Genomic DNA, 16833 nt, shown 5'->3' on the forward strand with positions numbered 1-16833 from the left:
ATTCACAAGCCAGGTTATACACTTGTTTACTTAATGCATGTTCAATCTAACAATCGACTTTGCCTATTGAACAGAAGCACAAGATTCTACATTAGGTGTGTGTGTGCGTATGTGTGTGTGTGTTTGTATGCTTGGGCACAGGGGACTGAGCTTTGCACACAAACCTGGTTAAAGACGCTTGTTCACTTCATGCATTTTAACCTAAGCATGGACTGTCCATGAGTCACATCAGGGCCAGAGGAATCTGTGTGTGGTGGATGGGGGGGGGGGTGGGGGGGTGGATTTGCAAACCTCTCACTAGCTTAATGCATTTTGACATTAACCATCAACCGCTTTGCATACAGAGTGCAGGGTGCTAGGCCTGATCCAGGAGAACATCAATGTCAGAGTGGCTGCATTGAGAGGATGGTGTAGAGACAGGTTGATTAAAGAAAATCCTGAGAGTTATGACACTTCGAATAAGCCTCAAATGTATGAAGCCACAGAGTGAGCTGGGAGGGAGAGATAAGGCGTTTTGTTGGGTATAAAATACTGATTGATACAGAATTGGATTGTGCAGTGAATGAGATGTGCGGTGTGGTGCCAGCGAGGGGATTGGGTTCGTAGAGCGGCGGCTTGGAAACACACTTTTCATCAACGTGAGACTGTGGGGTAAGCATACGACAAGGCACTCTGGGAAATCAAAACAAGCATTTATTCTCTTTTAATCTTATCAAAAAGAGCACTTTTGTAATCCACGGACAGACAACCTGGAGACTGCGTAGCACTTTGAGAACGAATCATGAAATACTCAATGCCAATTTACACTTGATATGTAGGCCTATGCTTTGACAGTATACAAGACATTGGCATCAAAGGATATGATGTTAATTCAAAAGGTACATACATTTTAACCATACAATTCAGGATTTACAGCAAGCAAGAACAAAATGTCAAACATTGACAGTCAATCAGAATACAGTGTACATGCTAGACAAAATGCTCAAAATCCAAAGACTGAACAGAGGAAATTCAAAGAAACTGAGGCATCGAGAGCCGACATTTAGGACCTGCTTGTCACGAGTTAATCTGACACAGAAATGACATCGGGAGCTGTCCACTTGCTGTGGTGCTGAAACGCTGGTCAGAGTACATCTCCACTAAAGACATGAGGAAATCACTATCTACTGCATACCCCTCCTCACCAACATAGTAGAAGCTCTCCTTACCCCTCTCCACACATCTGAAGCTATTAAACCTTCAAGGGCCGGCCTTTTTTCTCTGGTAAAGACAGCACAGACAGTTTTAACACGCCCTCGCGGCAGGGGAGGCATGGAAAGCCCTGTGCCTGACAGAGCATGTGAGCGATAAGGGGTTATCAGTAAGAGTGAGCAGTGAGGGGGTTGGGTTCCAGGTTCCGACCCTTGCCCTATCAAAGCTCCTAAATCAACCCCCCAGGGCCTGAGCCTCTGGAACGAATGGCAGAGCCAATGCAGTCTTGTCTTTAACAAGTGAGCGCAGCAGGCTAATGCTAGGCTGCGGAGGTGGTAAAGAATGGGGGGGGGGGGGGTCTGTGTTGGTGGATGTACTGTATGGTGATAATAGGGGTTGGTGGCAGGGTCGTGTTGAGGGGAGGACTGGGGGCTGCTGGCTGTGTGGGTTTCGTGGGTGGATCGCCGACTCTGTAGCCTTGTGGGAGAGTGCCATAACTGACTGTGTTGTAGCACTGCCCTCAGCGTCTTACCCTCAGTATTACCATGGGCAGGATTCTCATTATGAGGTACTAGCTAGCCACAGCGCAGTGGAGGCTGGTGGAGGTGGAAATCTGACGACGGACTCACTGCAATGCATAGAATGGAATGAGAAATGGTATCAAACACACGTCTACCTCCGCCAGCCTCCACTGCTACGGCCCTCAGAGGCACTGGCTGAGGATGTATGTCCGGCACACATCTTACCAAGATTCACAATGGTTCAAAAGGCTTGAGACATACTGCAGAGGCACACATGAGTATTTGGTTTCACAACAAACAGAGATCATGTTCCATATTACAGTGTGCGCTCTGGTAATACGAGTGTGTTTATCTCTGGTGCCTTATGCATGTCGGCAGTACATGTTTATTTTTCATAGAGGACAGTGACAGAGATCAGGGCCGTGGGGAGTTATAGGGTCATTACTCTGAACTGAGGCAGAAAATCAAGACATTGAGGAGTTGTGTATAGCTGACTGGGATTGACAGAGGTTTACTGCCTATGGGCAGTAAATATTATATTTTATATATAGTTAACAGTATATAACAGTAAAAACTGATGGAAATCTCTGCCTGATGTGATTAGTATTTGGTCTACTGCAAGATGCCCGAGAGAGATTAATATGTGTATTACAACCTCAGCTGTAATATTGATGTATTACAATGTTTTACAAAGGTGAACTGTAATGCATAGACAGTACCAAGGAAAGGGCAGTAATCCCCCACACAAAAAGATCAATATCAAGATATCAAAGATGTTTAAATCAAAGGGGGTTGGGTCCTCTCGCTGCAAAACCTTTGTGTATAATAGCCAATCCAAAATTCAAAAACCACATGTGCACGTGCACACACACACACACAGCACATTTCTGGTCCCCTTAGTGAGAAAACTGACACAGCAGTCGCTTAGCAACCAGTTCCTTTTTTTACTACATGTCTATAAAAACACTTGGCAGAGTATTACAGCATGCTCACTCTACACAGTTGTGCCTTGATAACATTTGTGAGTCATCGCGATACCTCAACCACATGCTGCAGCTCTCTCCACCAGCAATGAGTCTACCCTGTTCATTCTCACCATCTCCTCCTAGGGAAAAGCTTGAGTGACCATAAAGAAAGGAGGCAGAGGATTTTTTTTTTTTTTTTTTTACCAAAATCCACATTGAAATATCCTTGATTAAAGTCTTTCTTTGTGGACTGGGTTTACTGCATGTGTATAAAACGTGAGGTATTGATGGCTGTTAATTAAGTCATTAAGTCACAGCTTGATACTCCTTGTTCCCTTTTCTTTTCCATTAAGCGTTTACATTGTGCGTTTGGGCAGGGCCTCTCTTCTGCTGCGGCCTTGGCAGCAGTGAGGCAGTCCTCTGCAGGAGGGCAACTGGCAGGAGGCATCGCATCATCACCTCACTGCCAGAGACACACCGATGGTGACCTCGTATCGCCTTACACTGCAGATGGTTCACGAGCCACGACCATACACACCAGACAGACATCATTGGCTATTACCCGTCATGCAACAGGGTCTGTGACGACAGTAAGCTGTCCAGTGAATCACTCCCTTCCCTTAGACATTCATTGTTAGGCCTTTAGTAGGTGATTTGTTAAAAACAAGTATCTGGAATATTCAGTGGTAAGACTCTCACTTTCACTCAGATAATTTGCGTTTGGATTGACTTGATCACTAAATCCATAGGTACTTTCTAAAACAGAGGAACATGGTTGTGAATTCAAATGAGCAGTACAGTACTTCCTCTTAAAAAGTTATTGCGTAAGCATGTTCTTATCATGTTATCATTAGTTTATTACATTATCAGGTGGTTCATGACAGGAGGACTACAATGTGGCCTAAGTGTTCCTACGTTTAATCACAATGTCAGTTCGATGAAACAACAAATATACAACTCCTAAAAATAAAATGCTAACAGTTTTTCCACTTCTATTTTTCTACCTGCATGATCTGCCCAAAGGCAAGAGCACATTGGGCTGACCACATACTGTAGAGAACACTTCCAGTCAGCTCATAAAGCTGCTGTTAAATATTTAATGGTGTTTATACACCAGATCATGGCTTCATGTTGAGATCATCAGTTATCCCAGATAATCCAAGCATTACAGCAAGCCAGTCTTTAAACCATGTTTAACATACACACACAATCCTCACATACACACACAGTACTCAACCAGCGAAGAAAGTTCTGTTAATTGAAAATGTTGGTGTCTATATTCAAGACGAAATACTGACTTGCACTTCTCTATATGGAGTGAATACCATTCAACTGGATGATGGGTATTTTCCAGGGTTTCAGCAGCATACGGATGATATACAGCAAATGTACAGACTGTTGCTCTGCATAACCAACAGGAAGAACTAGCTGCCCCACCTCTGCATGTCTCTTGATTGTAAAATGAAACTTTTCACCTAATCTGGATAATTCGGTCAATCATTGTGAATGAAGATTATGCATGTAGCCTACTGTACTAAAACTGTAATCGAGGCATGAATGTTGTCTATATATGTTATTGTGAAACTGGTATCCAAACTTGGATGGAATTCCATACACACAATCAAAAACAAAATACTACACAAATCATTATCAAATTCTTATTTGATAACGATACAACAAAATATTAAATTTTCAACAAGTGCGTTGAAGCGCTTTGCGTATAACCTGTGTGGAATCATTTAGTTATCTTCATGTGGGCTGCGTAAATGTTTAAATTCAACAGACAGTACCTATATGTCATATTTGTTTTCACTATCGCCTACCTTAACGGCGGAATTAGATCATTATGAAATCAGGTGTGACAAATGAGCAAGGGAGAAATGGCCGGGGGAATTCCCCGACCGACTTTCCCAACCCAATCCGATCCATAAATCATAAGATATCCATACAAAATCGTTGCCGCACCGACATTGTCCAATGCAGCAAGCAAACAACCCATAGTGCATGATGCTAATTACGGTCACATTAATATGTACATAAGATGAACTGCACACATTTGCTTGAAATAAACGTTGTGTGTGTGTGCAATCAATTACAGCTGAGAGCACGATAGATGTAGATGTCACTGATGGCTCCGATATCAAAATAACCAACACAAACAGAGTCACTGCATTGAATTGCGCGTAATTAAATGTCGGAGATTTTTCATTCATTGTTTACCTGAGCTGCTGTCTGATATCACAAAGTGCTTTCTTGATGCTCCTCCTCACAATCCTCAGCAGCTCGCGCTTCAGCCTCCCCAGTCAGTCTTCTTATCCCACAATGCATGCTGGGAACATGAGCGGTGTAATGCAATCATTACTGCGATTCCCCAAGAACCTCATTGGCCAAATTGTTCGTGAAATTTTAAAAAAGCAACCTAAACTAAAATATTTATAGTATGTGGCAGCACTGAATTCCATTCACACTGGCAAGCAACGTTGACTGACGTGACAATTGGCAGGTGTTTAATGTGAGCCACTGACTTTCAGGGATGCCCTTTTTCATTGAACACTTCACACACACACACACACACACACACACACACACACACACACACACACACACACACACACACACACACACACATACACACACACACACACACACACACACACACACACACACACACACACACACACACACACACACACACACAGAGTATCATAATGCAAACACATACTGTAGCAACCTGTATTAATATCATCAATATTCAGGACTGGAATATTATCATAAAATCTGAATTCTTCTTTTTAATTAAACAGTTCATCTTATCAACTTTACTTGGTTGAAGAAAGCTTTGCACTGCAGCATCAGTGCTGTCCCCCAGAACTAGATGAAGCTCCACAGCTCATTTTCTATTAAATAATAAAGTAAATGTAACGTCTTGCCCTGTTTCTTAGTTTATGTTTGTGCCAAACATCCTTGTGTTACTTGTTTTCCTGGTTTTTGATCTCTGCTGTTTCCCTGACTCTGCCTGTTGCCTTCTCCTTATCCGATTATATGCCTTACCCTTTGACTGCCTACCTGTGTACCGAACCCTGTTGTTGGACAAAGTAAAGACTTTTCTTTTGATTCAAGATTTGTCTCCAAGTCATGCATTTGAGTCCTTTGCCTGAGTACTCCTGCCATTACAGTAAATGAGAAGAGGTGTCACACTATAGACTGTGTTGGAAACTTTTAATTAATTCAAAGCTGACTGAATTAATGAATGCCCAAATCCTTCGTTTGTTTGTGTGGTAATTAGAATTTAATGAGCAGTTCCGGCATAGCTTATCCCTCAAGGGAAAAAACAGAGCATATTCAAAGAGGCTGACTTTCACTGAAGATGCATTCCCTTAGTAAGGATTACACTGTCACTATAAAGCAGACTAATTAATTGCAGGCCACTGAATAGAAATATCAATAACTGGAGTGATTCCAGAAGGATTCAAATGCAACCAGTGAAAGTTTTTCTTTTTATACCAGCTTGTTTGAACAACAGCCAAAGTTCTGCTTTTGATTTCAAAGAATTGTCATTCAGCCCATATTTTTTTGTGCATCTTTTGTGCTCACAAAAATGTACCACATCATAATGGCCCTCAGGCAGTGGAGATTTTTTGGAGCACATTAATTTAGATGAGTCATAACAGGCAACTTGAGCTATTATTCATGCTATATGCTGTTATTTAGTGGTGGTGTATTACAGTCTCCATCCAGTAGGTGTCTATCCAGCAGACGTTTTTAGCACTAGGACATTATCAATCTTGTATTATGGCAGGCCCTTGGGTAGCTATAGGCCTATTGTAGGTACTGTAGCATATATTCAGTGATCATCCTGTCAATTAACTATGCCATTCCCTGTTTTATTCAGAACCCCCCCCCCCCCTCTAATAAAAAACAACACCACCAATATCCATCTAAACTTAACCCTAACACTAACCCTAACCATTCATCAAAAAGGTTCAACAAGCGCCCTTCAGCCTCCTTGTCTCAGAGGCACCATGGCTGGACTAGCACCATGACTCAGCAGAAAACTTGCATCTCAAACCCCAGTAGGGGTGGGCGAAGAAGGGAAAGGAGTCATATTTAATTCATATCATATACCAAAGGAAAACCAGATTTTCGGACACATGCTGGTCCATGGAAGCACCCCATGGCCAGCTCCATGGGAAGTCACAGCGTCTCCCATCCGCCCAGCAACAATAGCCAGTGCAGTGCTCAGCAGCTGCCAATCAAATGGGCCAGGCAGGAAGTCAATGTTCAGGACGGTTAATGTCAATGGCTGTTTACTGTCATAGGGTGGGCTGCTCTTATCCTGCATGGCACAGCTGCCTTTTCTACAGGGCAACTCAATTTAAATTAGCTGCAAATGCACGATACAAGCTGATTACACATGGTTTACAAAGGAGTATACAGTACATTGTAAAGACAAGTTGTCAAGTTGTTACTCCACAAATAGTGTGCATGTGAGTGAAAAGAACCAGTACAATGTTTGGAATTTGCAACAAATGAACCAAGATCCACTAGAATAAGTGTTGTTTTGAGATTGAGCTAACCTCACCCTGGAAGTCATGCCTAATTTTACATCTTGAGCTGCAACTGTTCGTACCTAGATCTGTGTCAAGGTCAAGCTCTGAAAACTGCTGGTTTACCACAGGGGACTGCAGAAGACAATAGTGTCTGCTCAGACCAGCACTCACATCACTCAAACGTCTGGGAACACAGGCAAGAAAATACCCCTTCTGTGGTTCCTCTGCTCTCATGCAATGTAAGCACTGTACCATACATACCATACAGGGGAGGGAGCCGTCTGACTCGATTTATAAAGCAATTTGTCTTGCAGATATATGGGGGTGGGAGTCAATTTGTGGAGGAGTACAGTGATGCCTGACTGATTTGCAGTGTTAAATGGGAAAGGCTAATTTCAGAAGGGGGACTGCCATATTAATTATTTCCCTGGCCATAAAGAGGCCCAGGAGTAGCACGGGGGCCATTTGTAATTCGTTTGCCCAAAGAAAGTCTGAGTCACTCCTCACCCAGTGACGGTCACAGAGGACGAAACCCTAAGGAAAGAGGGCTGCTTGTGGGGGGCAGAGAAGAAGTAACAGCTAGAGAGAGAGAGAGAAATAGGGAGGGGTGGAGGAGAAATGCAAGGAAATGGCATAAATTGAGTGAGCAGAGTGAGCAGCATTTAATTCAGTAACAACTGCATGTTCTGCATTAACCATTAATTGAATTGGCCTCTGTAGGGAGAAGCTGAGTAGAAGGCATGGCCATGGCTGATCAAAAGGTGGCACCATGAAGGGGAACTTTATTATGTCAGCATCAAATAATAGACTACACAATTCTATCAATTCTATCTGCCTAACAATATTGTGAAAAGTCATCATTGATACATACTGTAACTTAGCAGGACTGTTGAGATCGAGGGCGTTCTTCATTCATGAACTACAGGTTGCTGTGTTGTGATGAAACAAAGGTATGTTTTTTACATGATACATCAAAAGTTCCCACTTATTCAAAACATTCAACTGCCAAGTCAATAGTCATATTTGTTATGTGGCAACTCTCAACTTCATGCTATGCTACCATTAACTTAAGTAATTATGCATGATAATCTGGTTGCTGAGTCATAGTTTCTATCATGATTTGCTGAAACAAGAAGTGTAGCAAACGTTTGTACAACTTTCCCCAGGAAGAGAAGTATTGGGACTTTATTATCATCTTACAAATGGAGAAGGGTAAAAATCCAAAATGATAGTGTTTTACAAAGCCGATATTTTGATTTGGTACATTTGAGTCAATTATCATAGAGTGATCTCTTTCCACTCATACTGGGTTCACTTCTCTTTCTAGAACATGTACTCATACAAAGAAACCTGTAAGCCACTTCTGACAAGGAAGAGAAAAGGGTCAGCAGTCAAAACCAAAGTGGTAAGATTCAATATTTTATTGCCATAACAACCATGGATTGTTAATTTGTTTTGGTGCAGAAAAAAAAACAAGGAAATGTGAATGTGTCCGTAAACCATCCTCGTCATACTTTCATTGTCATACTTACTCTGTACAAGATGTAGTCTACTGTTCAACAACACATTAATTGAATAGCATGCGTCTATTACAGGCCATGTACTGCAATCCACTGTGCTGCAAAGCTGCCTCTCAGATGGACATGGACTCCTTACACAAGGAGAATAGGTCTCTCTGTTAATCTAGAGATGGCCCAAGGTGGGAGACTAGAGTTGGTGGAGGCACTCTGCGAGACACCTGAGCAACCTCTTCCTCTCACAGAAAGGCAGCAGGGGACTCACAGGAGGTAACTACCGCCAACATGTTATAGGGTGCCCCCTAGTATCAAGGAGAAGGTAGCACCCAGAGGTGTGCTGTCGCCCCCTGCTGGACAACGGTTTCCTGATTTGAGATGTCAAATCAAGCCTTCCACAGCTGACAGAGCTGTACAGTCAGAACAGCCTAAAATATTAGTGACGGAGGAGAGGTCATCAAAAATTGACCTCTATCACTCAACAGCCTTGCAAGGATGCCTTGCCCAATGTTCACCTCAAGCCCATGCATGAGTCTCTAGTCCAGCAGCACTCTGTGACCACTAGGGTTGTGAGGAGATGGACACAGGAGGCTGATGAGGCTCTGCAGGATTGTTTTGAGACAACAGACTGGGAAGTACTCTGTGAGTCACATGGGGAGGACATTGATGGTCTTTCACATTGCATCTCGGACTACATTAACTTCTGTGTGGAGAACACCGTACCTACTAGGAGGGTGTGGTGTTTTCCCAACAACAAGCCTTGGATTACAAGTGACCTAAAGGCCCTCCTCAATGACAAGAAGAGAGCCTTCAGATCTGGTGGCAAGGAAGAACTGAAGCGGGTGCAACTCCGCACCAGGAAGGCCACGGGCCCTGACGGTGTGAGCCCAAGGGTGCTCAAAGTCTGCGCGGACCAGCTGTGTGGAGTACTCCAGTACGTCTTTAACCTGAGCCTCAGTCTGGAAGAGGTCCCATCAATGTGGAAAACATCTTGCCTGGTACCAAAGAAAAGGTGTTGTGAATGACTATAGACCGGTAGCCTTGACATCCCACATCATGAAGACCATGGAAAGACTGGTGCTAGCACACATGAGGCCCCTGGCGAAGACATCCTTGGACCCCCTGCAGTTTGCCTACCAGGCAGACATTGGTGTGGATGATGCCATCATCTACCTGCTACACAGAGCTCACTCCCATTTAGATAAGGCTGACAGCACTGTGAGGGTCATGTTCTTCGACTTCTCCAGTGCATTTAACACCTTACTACTTGCGGATAAGCTGCTGAGGATGCAGGTGGACTCCCCCAATGTGTCCTTGATTACGAATTACCTGACCAACAGGCCACAGTTTGCTGTGCAGGCTGCAGGGATGTGTGTCAGAGTGGGTGGTGAGCAGCACAGGCGCCCCCCAGAGGACAGTTTTGCATCCCTTCCTCTTCACCCTCTATACCTCGGACTTCAGGCACAACGCCTTTGCAATTAACAACATTGCAATTAATTTTTCATCATTCAGTTTAATTCCATTCTTGTTTGATAACATTTATGACATTTTAAAAAAGTAGTGGTTAATTCAGAAAAATTCTATAAAGATTATAACTAATGCACTTAGACTAATTTGACATATCAGAACTGTCACTTTACCAAAACAATTTAACATTTGTGATCACAGAGGACATTAAAGAAACTCATTAAAGAAAATTCCAAGTAGTACAAACATTAAACTGATGCACACCTACAGGTTATGCCAACAAGTTCTACATGTTTAAATTCATACTGTACTACCTTATGTTATGAGGTATACAGTCAGTATTTCATGTAGCATGTCTCTCAAAGAGGGATTTGTCACCAAGTGCTGAAATTAAAGCTCTGCTCTTTCAATAAAAGCTTTATATGATTGTCTAACATGACATGGTACATCCAGTAATCATAGCAACGGTATATCATAAAGTGCAGCAAATTTCCCCAAAAGCCATACCCCTTCTCTACTAAAGCATGTTTTTGTTTTTTTGCATCGATTTTATATGAACTTCATATTCATCCTCAACTGACAACACAGGAGTTATCAGACTTTTTGTTCTGGCTGGAGAACAAGCGTGGGTGTGGTGTATACACTGGTGCTGGTGCTGGTGCTGGTGTATACACTGGTGCACGCGCTGGTGCTGGTGCTGGTGTATACACTGGTGCACGTGCTGGTGCTGGTGCTGGTGTATACACTGGTGTTGGCACACGAGCTGGCCAAGTAACAGGTACTGATCGTACTGTTGCTGGACGGTAGCTGTTCTGTTGAACAGTTACCGTTTCATGTGTTAACATGTCACCATACTGAATGAGATACTCTGGGTATACCTGGTGCTTCTCAAACACCACAAATATGGAGGGGTCGCTGACGTCATCAACACAACTGTCATAGAAGACGGTGTCCCCGCCGTCTTTCGAGGGAGGCCGGAGGTAACTAGAGTGTCCTGTAGTGTAATCTCCCGCCAACACACGGCAAACAAACATGGACTTCACGCTTGATTGGCCAGCGTAGCTGTTTGAATACTTAGCATCTCTGGCAAAGTAGCTTCCTGAAAAGGGATAAAAAGGGGATTTAATAACAAAAAGTAAAAACAGCAGTTGTTTTACACAGGCAAATATGAAATGCAATACCTTCTCCAAAACTGAAAATATAATTGCCTCTTAAAGAAAACTCATGACTAAAACGCAATAGCACTGTAGTATACATTTCGCACATGAAAAACCTCTAATCTTCACCGCACCTTTCCCGAAGGCGGTTCCATGTGTCCCACAGATCCTCCAGTCAAAGTTGTTATGGCAGATGGCATCGATGTGTTTGGAGTCAGTGCCGTGGAAGAGCTGTTTCTCCGTCACATTCCTGCCTCTATTGTTCTTCTTCATCACATCCCTTTGCCTTTCAGATACACAACAGAGTAAAAAACTGACAAATAAACATTTACTGAAGCAATTAGTGAAATAGAAGCACTAGAAGCAGTGTTTTAATTTGGCAGAATGTGTTGCAAATTGGGGAAATGATGTGCATTACTTTTGAAAATAGTACTTCTGGCAGGAAGGTATTCAAGAGGGAAAAATAATGGTTGTGTAAAGTGCAATTGTTTTGGAGGACATTTTTACATACCACTGAAAGACTTCCCAAAGTGCTTTGTTCTGAATCCTCTCGATTTGGCGAAGGCTGAAGCCTCTCAAAGTCTTACCAAAAAGGGCCTTAATCTCCATATACTCAGCTGAGGAGCTCTGAAGGACCACTCTCTGAGAGGGAGATGAGAAACACAGGAATTAATCAATTCAGGTAAATACCATTCAGAGGTAAATGGGGACATCTCCTTCGGTCAAAATGGGATCAAAGTGACAGATTACAAAACCATGTACAGCAGTGTGTCACAAAATACCTTGTATCCTGTTTCAGGAGTTTGCAACTTATCCCAGTGTCCCGGTAAACCTTTGAAATTTGATTGAGGGTTGGGAGCCCTTTTGCTGAAATGAAGATCACCCATGAATACGCATTTGGTAGACAAATAGATATGCCATACAAAGTGACAGTAAGCATACATGAAAAAATATATCCATAAAATTGTTTACAACAGGTCACAACTAAGGTATAATACCTTGTTTTGATCGCTTGTGCATCGGCTGCAGACACAAACAACGGCCGTCTTCTCACAACCTTTTTGGTGCCGTATTGCTGGTTTGTTTGTATCATGTCTGAGGAGAGAGTAGAGCTGTTCTAACCAGCAGCTGTAACCATTTGTTCACTTTCACAAATTCACTTCCTAACCAGAATTATTATAATTTCCCGAAGCAATAGTTATAATTTATGTAATTTATCATGTCATATATCATTTATAGTCACCTTGAAAACTGAGAACGTAGGCTTGTGACCCTGCGGTGAACTCCATCGCACCGTTATTGTCAGTCTGGAAACTCTGCTCCAGGTCATCACTGGTGATGGTGGCCGATCTGTGTGTGCTGCTCTGTAGGGCAAAGGGAAGAGAGCATGAGTCTTATAAAAGAGGACCAGGGAAGCATGGGAGTCTCATGTGATTCTGGATGCTAGGCACTACTTTATAAGGTAACATTTTACATAACGTTGTGTAATAACACTTTATTAACATTCTGTGACACAGTGCCTAAGCAATTGCTTTTAAATTGCATATACGCTTAGCAGGGGTTTTGAAGTTGAATAAGGAATTAATGAAGTACTATTTAATAACTTGTTGATACATCTTTGATACACTTTCCTACTAGTTTCATACTAATACTCTTGAATAACTCTTGGGTAATGGTCTTCCTCTCATTACCACTGGCTGTCACTCACTGATGATGATGCGTAGGGGATCCAGTTTCCAAACTCGTCCTCCCAGTGCCAGGTCCACTGTGTGGTGAGGATGAAGGTGGGCTGGAGCACAGAGGAGACTGTGGACAGGCGCCGCGCTCCGCTCAGTCCACAGGTCATTGTATCGAAACACACAGGCTCCACTCCCCGACTAGGAAAAAATGTCCATCAGCATTTAGGAAACATCAGCTGTCAGAATCATCAGCAATTAAAAATGTGCATCATCATGCCCATTAAAGTGACAACCCAGTGCTAGCATCCATTCACACCTGTATGTCTTAGCTGGGTCACAGTAATCCCTCTCGATCCCCTCATTGTCTGGTAGAGCTGTCCATTGTAGACCCTCCTTTACCTCCCATCGGTAGGGCAGGATAGAGTGGGCCCTAAAGCACTTATCTGAGACATCAAACAGATTTAAGGCATTATGCGAACTATGCCAAACCATTCTGAAATATGAATCAGATGTATTTTTTGGGACTTATATCAAACTGATATACTATCAAACGTCCTGCTACACATTTATATTCCTAAGTATACATGTAAATGAGATGTATTCTAAGCACATGCCTACAATTCAGCTTCGTAAAATCCTTTCTTACCACCATGTGTGCAGCTGCCCTTGACGAAGTACATGCATATCTCATCTACTGAAGTACTGGATTTCTCTGAAAAGGAGAAAAAGGTTAATTTCATGAACATGAGCAAACAGAAACATCTCTGGCCCAGTGTCACACTTGACTGGGACCTTGTGGTTTTGTTCATTATACATTAGAGCTTAATACTAGTAAACAACTATGCAATGTAATAACAATGTAATTAAATAGTACAGTACAAACTGTATATGGCCATTAATTCCTGAATATGTCAATATTAGCCACAACTACTAGCATCAACTCCTATTCTATGACTGTCATCCATGATAGGTGATACAGTTGAGATTAGCATTTTGTTAATAACAGTATTGGCATTACCTTGACCACTCTGTGAGCCTTTGTTCGTCCTCCGGCTTGCGTTGGTGGCAGCTGGAGCACTGTCTCTCAAGGCCTCGATGTTCATGTACGCAAACTTCATGGAGTTAATGAGCTCGTTGGGCACACCTCTGTCTGACAGTGTTTTCAATGGATGGGGTTCGTAAAAATCATGAGCCCGAGAACAGTTGCAGGTGCCTCTGAGGTAGCTCTCACAGATGTGGAGCCTCCTGCAGTTCTCACCCTCTGGGCATTTGCCATACTCCCCAACACCGTTGTTGTAGGAGTGGCACACCTAGCAGAAGGAAAACAAGAAAGGTGTAAAAGAAATATAATTTCTACTTGCATTTTCGACTTGTATATTGTTAGTGGGGGCTCTCTCTTTCTTATCAGGATCCAAGCTAAATTAAATGTGGATTCCTACACACTGCAGCGAAAGCTTGGAGGAACATAACCAAAGTTGATTTGTATTCAGTGTCTTAAGCTATGATCAGTAACTAGAGGGGTTATAACCTATATGACATATAACCTATATGCTAAACAATGCTTTGAACAGATCATGCATTAGGAACATTTTAATCTTAAAGATCTTAAAAATATACCCCTCCCTTCAGACATTTGAATATGTTCTTAAGCCCACTTACTGGGGGTAAGAGGAAGGTGTCATTCTGAAGCAGCAATGTGCACAGCTCAGTCCTATTCAGTTCCTCCAAACCATGTTCTCTTAGGAGCCTGGTATTGAGTTCCGAGGTTAGGTCATGGCAGAAGCGACAACCATTTCTAAAGTCAAAAGTAAATTGTTTATCACATACGAATCTGGTGCCAACATACCTCTGAGTATTCTTTCCATTTAAATGTTAATTATGTTAGTGTGACTGGTGACTGAGTGCAGAAAGTAAGGATTCCAGGTCTTGGCACAAAGATGAGTTACTCCATCTGAACTGAACTGGTCAAACAAACTACGCTATGCTAGTTTTGCCTTTACATTATGGTCACTTCCTTATTCCAGATAGAACGGGTGCACAATGTTAGTGCCTTTTCGGTGTAGGGGGTTTAGAATTACATGGCAGTAGTTCAGCCTACACATGAAGAACATAACTATTGGAACAAACATATTTTTCAAGTTTTGGAAGTAACTAATGAAGTAACCATACACATTCTAGAATAATCAGATAGGCCGCCTACTGGCTGACTCTTTGCCAAATGTGTCGTGGCAGGACAAGGAAATTATGGTAAACAAAGAAAAGGCCTAGATCAAAACAATTCAAATCACAGGGTTCTACCTTCGCCGACTGAAAGGACAGTCTCCCAACAAGAATCGTTTACAGAAGTGTAAATTCCTGCATCGAGGAGCGAGACAATCGCTGGCTTTGCAAAGTCGAAGTGCAGTCTTGGCTATCACCCTTTGCTCCCCGTTTACAACTGCGAAAGAAAACCTTTGTCGATTCGCAATAATATCCCGCACCGAAACATGAGAATAATTGACAATTAATTCATTGACGTCCATTGATCCATGGTTGGCACAGATCATTTTTGTTACTGCAGATTCCGTCATCTTTGTAATGAACGTCGCTGCCCAGGCACGAAATGGAGAACACACAATGATATGCTGTAGCTATATATGGGGCTATTTGTAGAATCATTTAGGATGAATCGAAAACGAAACTTAAGCCACCTGGCCTCGGAGCATTGAATTCGCAGTCGGGGCTCTTTCATAAAATATATAAAAATATACCATGACACTCTAAATTACGCAGAAAATTATTGGAAATATTATCATTGCTTTGAAATTTTAACTCACATTTTGGCCACTTTTATGTATTTGTTATGCCATGCCATGATATAGGCCCATGGAGAGAAATTAGGTAGATTGGCTACACAAATGTGGGACCTTCTTGGGGAAGCTTCAGATTAATGTTGGATCCTTATTGTTCAAATGATACATTTATTTGGACTAACTCTCATTAGGCCTGAGCATAAACAAAAATAGCTGCAAGATATTGAACTGAGACGTATCAAAGTATCCAAATACCAGCAATGCCCAGTAGATGTCAGAATCATTCCACCCGGTTTCATTGTTAAAGAGACATTTGTGCAAGACAAATTTACACTTGAGTGCAATATTCTAAATAATAATGATGAATATTATTATTATCATATTATGTTCTAACACCGTAAGCCTGTATTATAGCTTAAATCAATGTGGCGTGACCCAAGAAGGCAACAATGACTATAGTGCTAAATACATTGCATGCTTCAAGTCATGCTTATAACCCATTGGGTAACATTTGATTTATAGTTGATTTTAATAACACATTTGTAAGCCATAGCCTACAGCATTCTCTGTGCCCCGTGTTCACAGATCTTCGATCAACAACAATAACCGTCTAGACATCGCTGATACAGGTTCTAAGAGCTATTACACGTATAGGCAGCTTTTTGCTAAGGAATAGGTCACACACATTTCTGCTAGGCTACTCCCAATCAGAGTGGGCCATCAACAATGTTTTTTTCATATGTAAACAACACAGCAACATTATATTTTAAAGCCTAATGATTTTGGAAGCAACAACATTAGTTTATAAAGTGATAACACAGACTCCAGTGATTAATAGATTTAGAAGAGTTAGGCCTATGTGGCCTGTGGTTCTTTTCATCAAATTCAAAGGTATTTCATTACTTGAAATTAGTGGGTAAATAACAGACTGTGGCTTTAAACGTTTGATCGGCAATTTCCTGATTCGGGTTTCCCTTTAAGGGGGCTGGGCTCAGTG

General features: G+C 42.2%; 1 protein-coding gene across 1 annotated transcript; it reads right to left on the bottom strand.

The window, feature by feature from the left end:
- Window positions 1–8633: 8633 nt before the first annotated feature.
- Window positions 8634–15674, bottom strand: LOC310820629 (protein mono-ADP-ribosyltransferase PARP12). The gene is made up of 12 exons (XM_083692346.1): window positions 15343–15674; window positions 14704–14839; window positions 14063–14354; window positions 13691–13756; window positions 13361–13487; window positions 13074–13242; window positions 12609–12729; window positions 12364–12460; window positions 12148–12232; window positions 11877–12007; window positions 11500–11651; window positions 8634–11307 (listed from the first exon to the last, which is right to left on the bottom strand). The coding sequence occupies exons 1-12, from the start codon at window positions 15612–15614 to the stop codon at window positions 10781–10783; spliced, it is 2175 nt and encodes a 724-aa protein (XP_083548472.1). The 5' UTR covers window positions 15615–15674; the 3' UTR covers window positions 8634–10780.
- Between the last annotated feature and the right edge of the window lie 1159 nt (window positions 15675–16833).

The sequence above is a fragment of the Argentina silus genome (assembly GCF_951799395.1).
Source record: "Argentina silus genome assembly, chromosome: 20".
Taxonomy (NCBI): domain Eukaryota; kingdom Metazoa; phylum Chordata; class Actinopteri; order Argentiniformes; family Argentinidae; genus Argentina; species Argentina silus.

Bases quoted from the DNA above. Each gene is read 5' to 3' on its own strand.
- LOC310820629 (XM_083692346.1), bottom strand. From the start codon at position 15,614: ATGACGGAATCTGCAGTAACAAAAATGATCTGTGCCAACCATGGATCA. The intron at 12,730-13,073 runs GTGAGTGACAGC...TTTGCCCTACAG, and splicing joins TCCCCTACGCATCATCATCA to AGCAGCACACACAGATCGGC. The intron at 11,308-11,499 runs GTGCGGTGAAGA...ATCCCTTTTCAG, and splicing joins TGGAACCGCCTTCGGGAAAG to GAAGCTACTTTGCCAGAGAT.